The sequence below is a fragment of the Schistocerca serialis genome, chromosome 10 (assembly GCF_023864345.2).
Source record: "Schistocerca serialis cubense isolate TAMUIC-IGC-003099 chromosome 10, iqSchSeri2.2, whole genome shotgun sequence".
Taxonomy (NCBI): domain Eukaryota; kingdom Metazoa; phylum Arthropoda; class Insecta; order Orthoptera; family Acrididae; genus Schistocerca; species Schistocerca serialis.
The window spans coordinates 149,627,847-149,647,258 of NC_064647.1; the positions used below are offsets into that span (position 1 = coordinate 149,627,847).

Below are 19,412 nucleotides of genomic sequence, written 5' to 3' on the forward strand. Positions count from 1 at the left end.
TGTGTCCAATCACATTGAGTTTATAATATTGGAGAAAGTGCTTGGACTACAGGAAAATTATTTACACTCAGATGGCAGAAATAGACTTATTTATATATTTATTTATCGAAGTCCAGTTTCGTGTGACAACAATGGACTGATTATATATAGAATAGCATTTACGTGAATTTTTGTGATAATCTATTTCCTTTCTTTCACTTTTCCTTCTATTCTGATCATTGAACTAAGTTTATGGTGTCTACCACTATTTATTTTTTCTTATCTTTAGGCTTACTTCCTTCTGTTGTTATTGCACTGTTTAGGACTCTCAATATATGTTACTCTATATGTAGCTTTCCTACAGCATCTTCTTCCTCTCCCTGTCAGGTGTTCCTTCACTTTGACAAAAAGAGCCATAGGTTTTCATTATTTCAAACTATTTTGAATAATTTTGCAGTAATATTTATATCCACTGCTGTTAGTGCTGTTAAGACTACTCGTAGTACTTCTGCAATACAACCATTAAAAATGTAAAAAAGTCACTACTAGTACTAAAAGCACCTTGACTTTTCTGCAGCAACTGCTGCTATTATGTTACTATACTAGCACTAATCTTAATAATTCTACTGTAGTTACTTATTATGACAGTGGTATGGTCACTGCCCTCGGATAATTGAATAGCAGATTGTTGTGTGTAGCTTCCCTGTGTCTCTTTAATGTAGGACTAGATGGACACAGGTGCATGCATGCCCCCCCCCCCCCCCACACACACACACACACAAAATTTACCTCTAGCAGAATGTATCCAGTTTTTATGTATGTTCCATATCATATCAACCACACTGTCAAGTTTGGTAATGTTTTGCTACCTTTAGATAGCATGGCGACAGATCAGAGAGCATTGTTGATCTTTCACTGATTGTTGTTTCTCATTCTTGTTAGCAACATTTGGATCATCTCATCTCCCTTCACTCTTTCCAGTTGCTGGGCCAAGAAATTGTATAGCTGTGAACTCCATCTGAACAGGTCTTAGAAGAGCCAACAATACTGACTGACAGCTGTGTCATCCTCAGCAGGTACCGTATTTACTCGAATCCAAGCCGCACTTTTTTTCCGGTTTTTGTAATCCAAAAAACCGCCTGCGGCTTAGAATCGAGTGCAAAGCAAGCGGAAATTCTGAAAAAAGTTGGTGGGTGCCGCCACAACTTACTTCTGCCATCGAATATATGTAGCGCTACACAGGCATGCTTTGTAGGCACAAAGATAAATACTGGCGTCAAAACCTCTGCGTCAGTAAATAAATTTTTAAAAAAAGGTGGAAGACGAGCTATTTTCTCCGCCCTGACTTTCGACCACTGCATTTTCATACATTATCCGACGAAGTAAATACAAATTCCGTATTGTTCATCTTCGAATGTATCAGCATTTCAATGTACTACGAAAATCCAACTGGCAAGACTGTTTGGGATGTTTGTCAATATGGCCAACTCTACGTTCTGAATTTTTTCCTATCTGTGAGAAGAGATGGTTGCTAATAGGGACTTTTATAAATTGTGAATCACATGCAGTATTCTCGTCACCATAAGAATAATACGCATATAAACATTTTGCCATGTATTGTTTCATGTTTGCTGCTATCTCATTTAAATCCTGTCTGCCTAATAAACTACGGAACTAGAGTGAGACAACACCAAACGCGGAAGAATATACATATCATGTCATGTTTATATTCGTATTATTCTTATGCTTAATAGTGATACAGTCAGAAATGAAGCACGGCAATTGACTAGATTTTTAAATCTAAGATGACTCTAATTTCTGTGTAGAATGTAATGTACTAAAGAGGCGCCTGCAAAGGTTTTCAAATGGAGAAAAATTTTCGCTAAACTCTCGTTCAGAACATCTTCTATCATACGCAGTCTATTATTTGGTTCTTGTTGATCATTATCAAAGAAAGCAGCAGTGTAAGTAACAATAAATAGCAGTTTCTTGCCATTGTTTCACTAATGAGACGATTCCTCTTTTTTTTTTTCTTTAATTGTAAGCGGCGGTAGTGCGCACTAAAGCAAGCCACGCTGCGAACGGCGACAGGCCATAAACACGCACTATCAGAATGCGACAAACAATGCATGACACAGTACAGTAATGCATACTCAGCTTAGAGTGACGTAAACACCTATAACAAAGAAAACTGCGCTTATCAGATCAAAGAAAAATAAGCAATCAATTCAAACCAGACGAAGCACGTGGAAAAGAAAGGGTACGCGTATAAATACGGATGGAGGGCCTGACACATAGCAATGGCTACCTGCTAAAGCTTTACTGCTAAGCTTTGGAGATGCGGCCTATAATTTTTCTTTCCCCTTGAATTTCGAGTCTCAAATTTCAGGTGCGGTTTAGATTCGGGAAAATTTTTTTCCTTATTTCGAGTCTCATTTTTCAGGTGCGGCTTAGATTCGAGTGCGGCTTCGATTCGAGTAAATACGGTAGGCATCACTGGATGCCGATAAGGAGTGTTATGTGGTCAGCACACTACTGTTGTTCGTTTTTGTGACCGGAGCCACTACTTCTCAGTCGAGTGGCTCCTCAGTTGGCCCCACAACACCTGACTGTGCCCTGCTTGCCAGTAGCGCTCAGCAGCTCGTCTGGTCACTTGTGGGGTCCTGCCCACTTGTCTTATAGGGTGCCTAAAGGATGATGCATTCTCAGATAGCTATTCAACAATTCAAGCAAATCACATCAATAGTTTTTATTACGATAAAGGAAACTGACAGTATTAAACTTTGAGTTTCCAATGGTGTTGCAAGCGATGGGCGACATGCAAACAGTCAATGTCTTTCGCTATAGACAGTGTCCATACAAGCAACGGATCACTAATAACTGCTATCGCAGCACTCTCTGCTAGGTCAGGTCTAGTACTGTACACCCGAGGCTGGCAGGAGTGGCACTTATATTCTCTTCTTGTGTAGGCCGCTCCTGTCAGGGCGTGGTCCTAGTCAGCAGGCAATTGGCTGACGTTGTCTCACAGCCTTCTCTGCTCTTGTGTTCTTCATCTTCGTGCCGGCGCTTGTCGATACGCTGGAACATCATGCATCAAAGTGCTAGCCAGTCCTGACAATGCTTAATTCCAGTGATCTGACAGGCACCGATGTTACCACTGTGACAAGGCTGTTGGCCATATCAGTGCTATTCATCTGTAATACTTTGTGTGCGGCAGGTATTGGCATTTGAAGGTTAGTGTACTAGCTTTGCTGTGTTGTAACTGTACAGTGTATGAGTGAGGCCATTGTGTTTGGTAGTGAAGTGCACCTACTAACGGCAGATGGGAGGTGGCTGAAGGCAGTCAACCGTGTGAATGTTGTTAATCTGCTGTGAGAAAAGGTACATCTGATGTACACACTGGGTAATGATAATCTAAATGGAGGGAAGGATGGGTCGATGGGTCGTTCGTATGCATTTACATGGTATGATAACACAAAAATGCTTGGGGTACTTAATCCTCAAACATATCCTTCATGAAATCCTCCCCACTCCACCAAGAATGTCTTTCCACCGTCCACCTAACCTTTGTAACCTCTTGGTTCATCCCTATGAAATCCCCAAACCACCTTCCCTACCCTCTGGTGCCTACCAGGCAAAGAGGTTGGGCAGAGATGTCAGTTGAGGCGGAAGTACAGAGGCAAAGATGATGTTGAATGACAGGTGGTGTACGAGGGGCGGCAACTTGAAATTAGCGGAGGTTGAGGCCTGGTGGAGAACGGAAAGATAGAATATATTGAAGGGCAAGTTCCCATCTCCAGAGTTCTGATAGGTTGGTGTCAGTGGGAAGTATCCAGATAACCCGGACGGTGTAACACTGTGTCAAGATGTGCTGGCCGTGCACCAAGGCATGTTTAGCCACGAGGTGATCCTTATTACCAACAAACACTGTCTGCCTGTGTCCGTTCATGCAAATCGGCAGTTTGTTGCTGGTCATTCCCACATAGAAGACTTCACAGTGTAGGCATGTCAGTTGGTAAATCACATGGGTGCTTTCACACGTGGCTCTGCCTTTGATCGTGTACACCTTCTGGGTTACAGGACTGGTGGCAGTGGGAGGGTGCATGGGACAGGTTTTACAACACGGATGCTTACAAGGGTAGGAGCCAGAGGGTAGGGAAGGTGGTTTGGGGATTTCATAGGGATGAACCAAGAGGTTACGAAGGTTAGGTGGACGGCGGAAAGACACTCTTGGTGGAGTGGGGAGGATTTCATGAAGGATGGATCTCATTTCAGGGCAGGATTTGAGGAAGTCGTATCCCTGCTGGACAGCCACTTTCAGAGTCTGATCCAGTCCCAGAAAGTATCCTGTCACAAGTGGAGCACTTTTGGGGTTATTCTGTGGGAGGTTCTGGGTTTGAGGGGATGAGGAAGTGGCTCTGGTTATTTGCATCTGTGCCAGGTAGGGAGGGTAGTTGCGGGATGCGAAAGCTGTTTTCAGGTTCTTGGTGTAATGGTTCAGGGATGCAGAACTGGAGCAGATCTGTTTGCCATGAAGACCTAAGCTGTAGGGAAGGGACCGTTTGATATCGAATGGGTGGCAGCTGTCGTAATGGAGGTACTGTTGCTTGTTGGTGGGTTTGATGTGGATGGATGTGTGAAGCTGGCCTACTCCAAATCCCATGCCACTTTCCTCGGCGTTGACCTCCGACCAGGTGAATCTGCTGGAACCAAAGGAGTTCAGGTTGGAGAGGAAATTCTGGAGTTCTTCTTCACTCTTGAGTCCAGATCCTGAAGATGTCATCAGTAAATCTGTACCAAACTTCGGGTTGGCAGGCTGGGGTAACCAAGAAGGCTTCCTCTAAGCGACCCATAAATAGGTTGGCGTATGAGGGGGCCATCCTGGTACCCATGGCTGTTCCCTTTAATTGTTGGTATATCTGGCCTTCAAAAGTGAAGAAGTTGTGGGTTAGGATGAAGCTGGCTAAGGTAATGAGGAAAGAGGTTTTAGGTAGGGTAGCAGGTGATCAGCATGAAAGGAAGTGCTCCATCGCAGCGAGTTCCTTTAAGTGCGAAATACTTGTGTATAAGGAAGTGGCATAAATGGTTACAAGGATGGTTTCCGGGGCTAACAGATTGGGTAAGGATATCAGGTGTTCGAGAAAGTGGTTGGTGTCTTTGATGAAGGATGGGAGACTGCATGTAATGGGTCGAAGGTGTTGATCTGTGTAGGCAGAGATACGTTCTGTGGGAGCTTGGTAACCAGCTACAATGGGGCGGCCGGGATGTTTGGAATTGTGAATTTTAGGAAGTAGGTAGAAGGTAGGGGTGTGGGGTGTCGGTGGGCTCAGGAGGTTGATGTAGTCAGGTGAAAGGTTTTGTAGGGGGCCTAAGGCTCTAAGGATTCCTTGAAACTCCGCCTGGACATCAGGAATGGGATTACCTTGGCAAACTTTGTATGTAGTGTTGTCTGAAAGCTGACGCAGTCCCTCAGCCACATACTCCCGACGATCAAGTACCACGGTCGTGGAACTCTTGTCAGCTGGAAGAATGACAGTGGATCGGTCAGCCTTCAGATCACGGATAGCCTGGGCTGCAGCTGTGGTGATGTTGGGAGTAGGATTACGGTTTTTCAAGAAAGATTGAGAGCCAAGGCTGGAAGTGAGAAATTCCTGGAAGGTTTGGAGCGGGTGATTTTGAGGAAGAGAAGGTGGGTCCCGCTGTGACGGAGGACGGAACTGTTCCAGTCAGTTTTCAATTTGAATAGTGTCTTGGGGAGTTGGATCTTTGGGAGTAGTATTAGGATTATTTTTCTTCATGGCAAAGTGGTATTTCCAGCAGAGACTACAAGTGTAGGACAGTAAATCTTCGACGAGGGCTGTTAGTTTCACTGATACAGTGCAGTGGTTGAGAAATACTATTATCATGAGTAAATTAATGTAGTCATCAAATGGAAAATGGGCTGGACTTCTTCTCCACGGCGTTTGTGAGCAAGCATTCTGGGCACAGTGAAGTGACAGCCTGAACTCTGGTGTGACAGTGAGATGCTGGGAAGCCAGTGACATTACATTAGGCACTATTCGACTACAGTGACGTTACTGTTGATACCATTTCCTGTACATCTTCCAGCATACTTATATTTTTTTATGCTTCTGTATGTAGCTAGAGCATATTGTTAATTATCATAATGTGTTACAGGTTAGTACTGAGCAAGAGTAAGGGCTTCCGCGGCAACCGCCCTCTTACTCGCTTGCATGTCCATACGTTAGCTTATCAGGCAGTGATGACTGTGAAGGGCTCGCCATGGCGCAACACGATGGCAGCAGCCGCCAAGGCCTCACTGACGGCTCACCGTCACGTCTGTGCCTCCGAAGAGGTGAGTGGAGAACAGTACAAGGATGACAAACCGAAAGATCGAGTTGTTACCAGAAGCTCAGAATTGAGTTTTTTTTTGTTTATTCTGTTTATACCGGTTGATCAAAAAGTCAGTATAAATTTGAAAACTGAATAAATCACGGAATAATGTAGATAGAGAGGTACAAATTGACACACATGCTTGGAATGACATGGGGTTTTATTAGAACCAAAGAAATACAAAAGTTCAAAAAATGTCCGACGGATGGCGCTTCATCTGATCATAATAGAAATAATTAGCATAACAAAGTAAGACAAAGTAAAGATGATGTTCTTTACAGGAAATGCACAATATGTCCACCATCATTCCTCAACAGTAGCTGTAGTCGAGGAATAATGTTGTGAACAGCACTGTAAAGCATGTCCGGAGTTATGGTGAGGCATTGGCATTGGATGTTGTCTTTCAGCATCCCTAGAGATGTCGGTCGATCACGATACACTTGCGACTTCAGGTAACCCCAAAGTCAGTAATCACACGCACGGACTGAGGTCTGGGGACCTGGGAGGCCAAGCATGACAAAAGTGGCGGCTGAGCACACGATCATCACCAAACGACACGCGCAAGAAATCTTTCACGCGTCTAGCAATACTCTTTTGTTCTAATAAAACCCCATGTCATTCCAAGCATGTGTGTCAATTTTTACCTCCCTAACTATATTATTCCGTGGTTTATTAAGATTTCAAATTTATACTGACTTTTTGATCACCCGGTATATTAAGAACAATATAAGGGAAAAAGTGTACTATTGTGGCCTCTATTGAGTGATGGCTGCAAGCTCTGCTTGTGATCTTGGTCACACACTAATAAAAAAAAGAGGCAAGTTTATGACACATCAGGTGAATTTCTATGTATTGTCAGCGTAATTGTATAAAATGTGACAGCTTGCTTAAAAATACCATGAAAAGTATTGCCCATGTGAAAGAGAGCAACAATAATGTAGGCAGCTAAAGCTCAGTAATTTTAACAGCATGCTAAAAATGAGGGAGAGGATCGTATATTAATCATACACTGTAGGTAGGCATTCCCAGCCATGTTTATTCATTTAAAAGTTGTGAACGTAGAGGCCATGGTTGATTTATAAGACGATTCCCACACATTTCGTCTCTCACTGCAGGAGACAATGATGAAAGTTAAAAGGAAGCTATGACAATGTTCAAGCCTCCCCCTGCTCCCTCCCTCCCCCAGATTTATAAAGACGTATAGGAGGCAGCGCCATCCATGACTTGATGTCAAGTATTTGATTATCTCTGGCAGGTGTCATCATTCTCAATTAAAATGTATTTTGTGAAATTTAACTCCCTGTATATTTCTGTTAAAATTATTATGGTATTTGTAAATCTTGGTGACCTGTGTATACATATGCATAAGATAAAGCATTTAATTCGCTAAAATTTGCTGAATTTTGCTTTATGGTTTCCATCTAAGAGAGCATGTTCTTTTAAGGCAGCTTTGTCTGTCTGTCACAGATGACAGTTCCATTTGTGTTCAGCTAAATGGTTGTTAATACTTCATTTTGTGGTAGTGTTGTGTATTTGCCCACAACTACATAGAATTTTACATACTGCAGGTGTTCCTAATGTATGCAGTACATCTTTTGCCATTCTTAAGCCAACACTTTATCGATGCCTCCATAACCATGGGAATAAAAGAGAGGAAAATTTCGACAGTTGGTGGCCATTGTTCCTCATTAGTACTGGCTTTCTTTCTTATTCGGTGGAGTGCTTAATCCACTTTCTTAATGGAGCAACAATTTTTTATAGCTAGCAATAAGTGAATCAGCCCATCTGTATTTCCTTTTATTGGATTACAGATTCCAACGGAAAAGCATTGCCAAGTGTGTGTTTGAAACAATCTTTAAACCCAACAAGCAAAAACAGGAATTCTTAAAAACAGCAAAAGATGTTCAACATCCACTAGCAACACCTGGAGTATATAAAATTCCATGTAGTTGTGTACATGGGAAACATACCAAAGTGTTAATGCCCTCTTAACCAAACACAAAAGTAAGTGCCGACTGGGTCATACAAATCGGCCATAGTGGAACGTGCTTTCTGAGAGGGAAAATTGTGAGGACTAGTATTTTAGCAGAGACAACACTTTACTATGTGTGCATGTATAGTGGGACCTTAGATGCCAACTTTGTACCAACAGAATAATGACTAATTACCTTTAATTGGGCACAGTGGCACCAATCAGTAATAATAACACATGTGGCATCGTGACAAATGGTGGTGCCCTTTATACATCTCTATAAATTCGAGGGTTCCCTTGAGCCTTCTATGCAGTTACCCCTTTTGCATCTGAAGATGTGTAATATAGTCCGAGACAAAATGTTTGGGAATACTTTTATATACTGACCACGGCTTCTCAACACAGAAGCCTTAACTGAAATAAACTATATGGCTGTTTCTTTTTACACACCCCTAGGGCAATTCCTGAAAACCACCAAACCGTATGATGCTTTTTGGAAAATGCTATTAAAAAAAAAAAAAAAAAAAAAATTGGGTAGAAAGTCTTATTTTGACTAAAGAGTTGAAACTGCTTGTATTACTAAGGAACATGCTGTGTGTTGGATCATTACTGCTTTCTGTGTTGAACAGTCTCCCTACACTGTGAGAAATAAAAATTTATAAAAATGAACTCGGCACTTATGAATGACCAGTTTATGTGCTACAGAGGTGTCATACTGTTTCAGCATTAATCACGTACAATGTTGGGCACAAGAGAATGAATGTGCTCATGCAAATTTGTTTACATTGTAATTATTTTCAGTTAGCATTAATCACAGTGCAAGATTCATTCGATTTCAAACACGTCTGCCTTTTTTGCCTTTCATTACTCAGACATTCCTACATGTCATTTCCTGCGAGGTTGCACAGATGCTCCACTGATTTTACTTTCTAGCGTAGCTGAAGAACACATTCATAGTAAACTGAAACTTAAAGGAAATCTCTTACAGTGTGAGGACATTGCTCAAGATGGCAAGCTTGCTAGTAAAGCAAATGGTCTCATTTCTTTTACTGAGGTGGAGCTATCTATCTGAGAATATTTTCTGCTGGGTGGACACCACAGCTTCGATATTTAAAGAAAGACAGTTGTTGCACCTTGCTGTAGTTTAAAACACTTTTCAAGAGCATAAAAAAATATACCGCACCATAATTAAGAGAGAAAGAGACACAAAAGCCACACAGTTGTACTGAATGTAATGTTATGTAGATGTAGTAATGACCTATTACAGAAGGAAATACATCATCCTCCTGCTGTCATACGAAAATTACGTGTCGTGTGTATTTGTGCATAGCACAGTTGTTGACGTTCATCCTATATAAAATATAAGTTGCTGAAATGATAGTAGTTACGAGAACGGTAGCATTTGATAGTTCACTATAGAAATAGCCAAAGTTTCCAGATTCACTTCTTATTTGATTGATGACTGATTTCAGGTTGCCTGATCCCATTTTTAAATCATCCTGTGAGACGGAGAGTTAAAATTACAATTCATCCAACGAACTGGCACAAAAAAATTTGCATGCGTATAACAAAATAAAGAACATATCATATCAGGATATACATACTAGACAGACAAAACAGTATTTTATGAAATAGCATATAAACAATGTCAAGATTATACATCTCTTCATATTATTTGATATCTCCTGAATAATTTGATGCATCATGTGTCGATTAATTCTAGTTGGAAGCATAGTTTTTATTATGTCAAAGTCAATTGTGCAAGTGTAAAAATATCCAGTCATTCTGCACTCACTTCTTTAAGTACGTCTCTTTCCAGAACTATTCAGTCTGGAAGCCTGTGGTTTTCAGCTATTCGCTACTTGAATTCATGTCAGTGTATGTGTTAAGAGGTTGGATGCAGTGTGTAAACAGAAATAGCGGTATTGCATATACATTTTGTGGAGACTCTAAATGGTAAAGAATGACTTAACAGACAAAAACATTGCTGAACTCCAGCAGTATTATGGAATGGCAATAAGAAACAATACACATGGTTCGTAAGGGATTAAAAGAGCAGTGTGGACTACATTCTTCCACAAATTATCCACTGATAATGCACCTATACATGGTCTTTGCCCACCTGGTGCTGATTCAGGATGCAAGTACCACAAAGCTCGTGCAACGGATACAGAGGAATAATTTAGGCACAGCAATAGCATGCCTTCAGCAGTGATGGAAGCTACTAAACCAATATATAGAGGGAGTTAGCTCATCCTGACCTTCTTTCCAAATGTCTCCATGGTTGAACTCAAAACCTGAATGAGTCTTTCAATAATGTCATCTGGACCCATGTACTAAAAATGTCTTTGTAGGAATGAAGACTCTACGCTTTGGTGTTTGTGACACTGTGATAACATTTAATAATGGTAATAAGGGAAGAATTAGGGTACGAGAGCAACTTGGTATCACTCCAGGAGCCAACAAACTGCAAGTGTTCCAGGGAATGGATTGACTTGGAGTTGTGAAAGCCCAGCATGCAGCAGAGGAAATGACTGAAGAAGCAACAGGCAGGAAAAGAAAGAAGCCTTTAGGTTTGCGGGATGGTGAAGAACAGGATCCAGATAATGTTGATTATGGGCCTGACTGTGCTTAGGAGCTGGCATGCCTCCATATGAGAGTTACTATGAAATGAAAAATTTAAACTTGATATCCTGAAAATGACTTCTTTTTTAATATTTGACCCATCATCTCAGAAACTCTTACAGATACATATATCTAATTTTACACAGTATTACCTCTTAGTATACCACTACCGCTGCTGAACCACCAAAACATTTCTACCTATAGTGGTTTTTTACTTAAAGAAGCAAAAGTGGCTTTAAAAAAGTTGAACATAAATTTGTCTGTCTATTATGATTCTGGTTCAGTAATCAGAAAAGGAGTGAAACTATACTTCCCAAAAATTTAGGATCTCTATCTGCCAAAAGTTCTGAGACAAAGGGTCATAAATATTGCACATTTAATACTGTAGGTATAGGGTTTATGTATTACCCTTAACAATGAATAGTGACAGAATAAGCATATAACTGATAACCTGCTTCCTCTGCTGCCACAAGGAAACTTCAGATAGGGATGTCCCATCAGGATTTAGGGACTGTCTTTATTACAATTATTATCCAATCATAAAGAATAAAACAATTTAAAAAACACCAAGACAGTTCAAACCAATGAAGAGTAAACAGCAGCAGACAAAAGCCATACGCTATAGTGATATGTATCATCATTCACTATAAACCATAAAATAATGTGGGGAAGAAACAAACTACAGGGGGTTCCAAAATGAATATATGGGTTTTAAGTCTTATGTAGCATTTCTTACATTCAACTTACATCAAATGAAAGAGCAGCTGAAACACTTTGTCTTACAAATGTTCAATAGCGTTGATAGGTGAGTTCTTGCCAAACCTTGATCAGTGTGTTCGGAGTTATTGTTGCAGCAATGCTGTTTCTAGCCATGTAGATTAGTTGGTAACGGAACCATATACATATGATCCTGTATGAACCTCCAAAGGTAAAAATCACATGGTCGCAGATTGTGTGTAAATGTGGAAGCCATGCAGAACAAGCTCTGTCATTGGCCTCTTGCAGCGAATCCAGCGGTCAAGTAAAACTTTGTTCAACCAATTGTGTACTGAGTTATGCCTTTTAGTTGATGCACCATCTTGCCGTCAGATAAAGTTATGTGGCTCAGCTTGAGGAGAGAGCCGTAGTTCTTGCACATCAAGATAGCAAACACTAGTTACAGTTGCTCCACTTAAAAAGAAATTTCTCGAAACTTTCCACTGGGATATGGCACAAAAAACATTCAATTTAGGGGAGTCTTATTGCAACTGTTCTATCTCACAGGGATTTTCTGACCCTGGCCATAGCAACTTTATATATCTATATAAGGAATTTAAGGAGATGGGACCTGGATAAATTGACTAAACCAGAGGTTGTACAGAGTTTCAGGGAGAGCATAAGGGAACAATTGACAGGAATGGGGGACAGAAATACAGTAGAAGAAGAATGGGTAGCTCTGAGGGATGAAGTAGTGAAGGCAGCAGAGGATCAAGTAGGTAAAAAGACAAGGGCTAGTAGAAATCCTTGGGTAACAGAAGATGTGAAATTGATGAAAGGAGAAAATATAAAACTGCAGTAAATGAAGCATGCAAAAAGGAATACAAACGTCTCAAAAATGAGATCGACAGGAAGTGCAAAATGGCTAAGCAGGGATGGCTAGAGGACAAATGTAAGTATGTAGAGGCTTATCTCACTAGGGGTAAGATAGATTCTGCCTACAGGAAAATTAAAGAGACCTTTGGAGATAAGAGAACCACTTGCATGAACATCAAGAGCACAGATGGAAACCCAGTTCTAAGCAAAGAGGGGAAAGCAGAAAGGTGGAAGGAGTATATAGAGGGTCTATACAAGGGCGATGTACTTGAGGACAATATTATGGAAATGGAAGAGGATGTAGATGAAGATGAAATGGGAGATAGAATACTGCGTGAAGAGTTTGACAGAGCACTGAAAGACCTGAGTCGAAACAAGGCCCCCGGAGTAGACAACATTCCATTAGAACTACTGACGGCCTTGGGAGAGACAGTCCTGAGAAAACTCTACCATCTGGTGAGCAAGATGTATGAGACAGGTGAAATACCCTCAGACTTCAAGAAGAATATAATAATTCCAATCCCAAAGAAAGCAGGTGTTGACAGATGTGAAAATTACCGAACTATCAGTTTAATAAGTCACAGCTGCAAAATACTAACGCGAATTCTTTACAGACGAGTGAAAAAACTAGTAGAAGCCGACCTTGGGAAGATCAGTTTGGATTCCGTAGAAATGTTGGAACACGTGAGGCAATACTGATCCTACGACTTATCTTAGAAGCTAGTTTAAGGAAGGGCAAACCTACGTTTCTAGCATTTGTAAACTTTAGAGAAAGCTTTTGACAATGTGGACTGGAATACTCTCTTTCAAATTCTGAAGGTGGCAGGGGTAAAATACAGGGAGCGAAAGGCTATTTACAATTTGCACAGAAACCAGATGGCAGTTATAAGAGTCGAGGGGGCATGAAAGGGAAGCAGTGGTTGGGAAGGGAGTGAGGCAGGGTTGTAGCCTCTCCCCAATGTTATTCAATCTGTATATTGTGCAAGCAGTGAAGGAACCAAAAGAAAAATTTGGAGTAGGTATTAAAATACATGGAGAAGAAATAAAAACTTTGAGGTTCGCCGATGACATCGTAATTCTGTCAGAGACAGCAAAGGACTTGGAAGAGCAGTTGAACGGAATGGATAGTGTCTTGAAAGGAGGATATAACATCAACAAAAGCAAAACGAGGATAATGGAATGTAGTCGAATTAAGTTGGGTGATGCTGAAGGAATTACATTAGGTTAGGAAATGAGACACTTACAGTAGTAAAGGAGTTTTGCTATTTGGGGAGCAAAATAACTGATGATGGTCGAAGTAGAGAGGATATAAAATGTAGACTGGCAATGGCAAGGAAAGTGTTTCTGAAGAAGAAAAATTTGTTAACATCAAGTATAGATTTAAATGTCGGGAAGTCGTTTCTGAAAGTATTTGTATGAGTGTAGCTATGTATGGAAGTGAAACATGGATGATAAATAGTTTGGACAAGAAGAGAATAGAAGCTTTTAAAATGAGGTGCTACAGAAGAATGCTGAAGATTAGATGGGTAGATCACATAACTAATGAGGAAGTATTGAATAGGGTTGGGAAGAAGAGAAGTTTGTGGCACAACTTGACTAGAAGAAGGGATTGGTTGGTAGGACATGTTCTGAGACATCGAGGGATCACCAGTTTAGTATTGGAGGGCAGCGTGGAGGGTAAAAATCGTAGAGGGAGACCAAGAGATGAATACACTAAGCAGATTCAGAAGGATGTAGGTTGCGGTAGGTACTGGGAGACGAAGAAGCTTGCACAGGATAGAATAGCATGGAGAGCTGCATCAAACCAGTCTCCGGACTGAAGACCACAACAACAATAAAACAGTTAAGTGGGAAAAGCAGATATCTAAACTACAGAAAGGGTTAAAGGAAAGGGTAGAGGCCATCTCGGGGAGAGGCAGGAATGGAACAACTCTCAGGAGGAAAAAGGGGCCGGAGGGGGGGGGGGGGGGGAGGGTGTAGGGAAGGGAGGAAAAAGTTAGGGGGGAAATAAGTGGGGGAAAAGGAAGAAGGAAAAAGAGAGGTTTGATAAAAGAAGTCAACAAGGAGATACAGGACCAAGGAACAAGCGCCTTTACCGAACTGCCCAGAATGTCGGGCAGTAAAATAAACCAAGACAAAACTAATAATAACAGACATATTAATGTATACCGAGTTGTTATAATCCATGTAGGCCTTACTAAAAACCTTACAGGAATATAAAACAATCTAAACGTAATAGTAGTGAGAACAAACTTGTTAGACATTGGAGCAAAAATGCAACATATTGCATTTCATTGTTTACAGTTGATTAAGACTCGGAACTGAGAATATACTAAGGAACAACATTGCAAATCATTCACATGGGTTATGTCTAAGAACCCTTACATAACCCATATGCTGGTAAAAGGGGCCCAGACTATTTTACTAAAACTAAACTGAACTAAACTAAAACATATTGTATCATAACAACTCCCAATGAACAGCAACTGATAGGCACCAACAGACTGTAGCTCACACTGGAATTCGAGGCTGTGTTAATCGGTTAGTGCGTAAGCCATGAAGCTGCATCAGGAGGGAAAGCTGATGATCAACCAGTGGTGAATTAAAGGAAAAAGACCAGAGAATATAAGGTATACCTAAATTATTTCTAATTTACTCATCCGCTGAAGCGCTATAAAGGCCAGTGCTCTGCCGCACATCGGCAGTTCATCGACCGCCAGCAGACATGGATACCTGCCACCCCAGCAGCCCGGCTTGGATCTTCTCGCTGATCTCTGGATTAGGCTTGGTATATCGGAGAAGTCTCTGACGGAGACTAGTAGGAAATTATTTCAGTTGTTTTCTATATTATTCTTGTATGTAGTTGTGATTCGAAGACGGATCACTGTTTTGTGTTGGTGTTATACTTAGAGAATTTGTTTTGGTTAATTGAACAGTTTTCGGACTTTGATCGTTAGTTTCTTCTGCTTATGCAGACATATCAAAGAGTAGGTCACTACAAACCTGGCCGAAAAGGCTACGGGGATGGCAGAAGGGAGGGGGAGTAATGAATTAATTGTATGCAAAGGAGTTCACTATGAACATTGTCGTCCCCTTTTACAAGTTCTTCCATTCCTCACCTCTCCCTTTTAGGTGCCTGATATTCATACTTTACTGTTTGGTCATACAACTATGTCAATTTGATATATGCTTTTATGGGCCCCCACATTTGCTGCAGTGTAAGAGAAAATATAGCATTTTAATTTCTGTCTTCACTAATGAAGTGTTCTTTAAAAGTGATTTTTATATTTACACATTCTGTTAGGTTTGTTTCTGGTTAAGTATTGATTTACAAGTTTGAAAGGTGATGGTGATTTTTCCATCTCATACTATTCGATTTTTTTCCACGTTACTTTATGGTTGACAGTGAATCATGATCTGTGTCACTATAGCATATGACTTTTTTTTGTGTATACTGTGAGTGGTGCTGTAGCTATTTATTGTTCATTGATTTTAAATGCCCTGTTTTCGGAGAAAAAATTAAAGAGCTTAAGTGTGGTACTTTACTTGCACTTTTATTGTATTAATTGCTTTATTCTTGATGTTTGCTAGTTGTAATAAAGACATTCTCTTAAACCTTGATGGTGCACTCTCTGCCTCAGGATTCCTTGTGGCAGTGGAGGAAGTAGACTGTCAGTTAAATGCTTATTCTGTCACTATTCATGGTTAAACTTGCCGTGGTTATATGTATATGTGCAGTCTTGACATTTAATAATTTTTTCATAATGCGGGGCCAGGTCATAGTATATTTCTTTAAAATCAGTACTGCCATTAGACTGGTATTTATTTGCAGTGTTACATTTGCACTGTGTAAGTGTAAATGTAACACTGCAAATAAGCAACTGTCTAATTGCAGTACTGACTTTAAAGTAATCTTAACATGCTTCCTATGCTATTTTGGAGAATACTGTTTTGTCTGTCTGATTCGTGTATGTTGCTACAATACAATGTGTCTTGTTACATGCACTAAATAATTTTTGTAGCATCTTATTGGATAAATTATAATTTTAACTTTCCATCTTGCAGGATGATTTGAAAACTGGTTCAGGTAACGTGAAACTAGTCATCAATAACATAAAAAGTGAATCTTGATACTTTGGATGTTTCTAAATGAAATAGGCTAACACCCATTGGTGTTGTGTAATTGATCTAGCGTGCTGCAAACCCATAAACAATAGCTTTACCAGACTATTGAAACATCACATATAACACCTAACAAGAAGGTGATAAACCTTGTGATGCGTTGGTGGTTTAGTATCAGTTCCTGTCACTAGCAGTGTTATGTGAATAATAAGTATATGGTTGTGTATGAGGAGCTCCTCTCTTTGCAGTTCAGAAAGAGTGGGGAGTATTGTGAGTATCCAAATTCTGTAGGAGTCAACCATGTTACGATGTGTACCATGCACTGTGACCGGGTGGTCAAGCATGTGTTTGGCCACAATTTACAAATTCCCAGGTTAATATATTGATATACCCCACATACATACAGCGCCTGCAGCAAAGTTTGTGTATGCTGTGATTGTGTGTTGGCCATGAAAGACTTTGAATGTTAAGCAATTTTTAGTCATTTCTGCTTGTATATTTGCTACTCAGCGCCTCACCCGTTAGGCAAGTAATGATGTATCCCTATTTACGTATTGTAACTGTTTACTTGGCATTTGGTTGATGGCAATAACATAATTCATTTGCGAGTTATAGGATAGCCTGACTCAAAAACTGACTTCCACCACTCCAGCTACAGCAAATATTATTATAGTCAGTTGATAAAGAAACTTGGCCAAATACAACAAAATATGCTTCTTCCAATCAGAATTACATTTCAGACTCACAAAAAATAATCATTATAATATACAAAAATAGAGCCAAGACCCATCATACATCTCCAAATACCCAAAAACTCCTTAATTTTTTATATATCTCTAGCTTGTATTATTATTTCCCTTGGAAGAGACATAAAAATAGTAAGTAGGGTTATTACACACAATAAACTGCTGGTCATGAACTTCAAAATCATTAACTGTTAAACTTCATATTATCAGTGATTTTCAGGAAATTCATTTAGCCATAAACAGGTGTCTGGAAAAAGTATAATAAAATGAGAAATTTTCTCTGTTAGCTAAAGAAGTAAGAAATGTTGGCAACATGTTTGGAACATCCACAGTTTCATTTGTACAGAGTGGAGAAAAATTGTGTCACAAAATTTTAACCCTGGATAGCTGATGCCAGTAGGAACCAAAATTACTAATGTTGTGTAGGTCGAAAAAGCACAATTTTTAATCTACGGAAACTTGGCGCCACATGCTCTGGACAACACGTGATCGTGAATGCTTTGCCTGCCGGAGATCGCAATGTATCCGCATGCTCGGTGGTAGCACACCAGCCTTCCACTCTGGGGGCAAATTCGCCAGGGTCCCGACACATCCATTGTAGTTTCATGTTAATATGTACTGGGAACAAACCTGTCAACAGCTGTTAGTTCGCATACAGAAAGTCGTTTACAAATAGTTTTGGCCCTGTAAAGGGCGTTTTTTTGTAGCTAGGACTTTGTGTACTTAGAGCAGGTGCTCAAACTGGTGACCCTCTGACACTTCAAGCTTGGTAATGTCAAACGGTGTTTAGCTGAACTCTTTCTAAAATTCCTGGCATTGCCCTGATGTAATTGGTGGCATGCCGAATGCGATCCATTAATTCCTCTTCGTTTCTAAGTAGTTCGTGTCCGGGCAAGTGAACTAGAACATTCAAGAATCCCCACAGGAAAAAGTCAAGTGGCATGAGGTCTGATTTCGCGGTGGCCATGTTCTTCGAGCACCTCTGCCAATTACCCGGCCATTGAAGGATTCATTTAAATATCTGTGCACAGCATGACTGTTACGTGCGGGCACCCCATCATGCTGCAACCACACGCATAGCTGTATGTCCACGGGAATACCTTCCAGCAGGCTGGTTAGAGTTTCTTGCAAAAAGTGAAGGTAATTTGCCCCATCAAGTTGAGGAGGTAGACGGACTCACCCAGTCAGATGGTCACCCACAATGCTTGTCCAAATGTTGAGCAGACATCGTTCTTGGTGTCTGTGGACGTATGTGACTTGAGGATTACCCTTTGCCCAGTACTGAATGTTTTGAGTGTTGTAAAGGCCATCCCAATGGGTGGTGCACTCGCCGGTAAACAACACAAAATGGCGGGGAAGTCGGGAACTCATGCAACATGTTGCAGAAACCACCAGCAGAATCCTAGCCTGTGTTCATAGTACGTCACAGGATTTAGGTCTTGGACAGGGTGGAAGCTAAATGGATGCTGGCCGATGAGTGAGGCCCCCCCCCCTGTCGTGTCCAACCACTCGAGTACTTGTCATAGATGCTTCCTCGAAGTGCTCAAGAACAGTCACCAAATGCAGCATCCCGTCGTGTTCGGGGTCTTCCAGCATCACCATGATATCCTGCTAACGAGCCTGTTTCACCGAGTTGCCGGGGAATTGCTGTAAACGTTTGCAGGTGTGGGTGGCGTCTTGCTGGGTACTGTTCGTCGTACAACCGTCGAGCTTCATGTTAATTATGTTGGCTAGTCCATAAAAAAAAATCATATCTCGTTTTTTTTCAAATGAATACTGTAATACCATACTTACTGCGTGACTAAATCGCAGGTTACATGTGTGTGTGCTTCGAAGCGAAGTTTACGTGTGGAGGCCTCTGACGTGAGGTTCAGACAAACAGCAAGACCTATTCGACACGTGTGCATATCACATTGGGGCAGTGATGGGGTGAGGGACATTTGTATGTGTGAACTGACGACAATAGTGCTGCCCGTCAACCGACAGACGGCAACAGGGCAATC

General features: G+C 40.9%; 1 protein-coding gene across 1 annotated transcript in view; it reads left to right on the plus strand.

Moving 5' to 3' along the window:
- Positions 1-19,412, plus strand: part of LOC126424879 (ADP-dependent glucokinase) — an 89,783-nt gene that overhangs the window by 68,198 nt on the left and 2,173 nt on the right. The window contains exon 7 of the mRNA XM_050087707.1: positions 6,157-6,334. Within this exon, the coding sequence (XP_049943664.1) occupies positions 6,157-6,334 (178 nt within the window). The remainder of the gene's footprint in view (positions 1-6,156; positions 6,335-19,412) is intronic.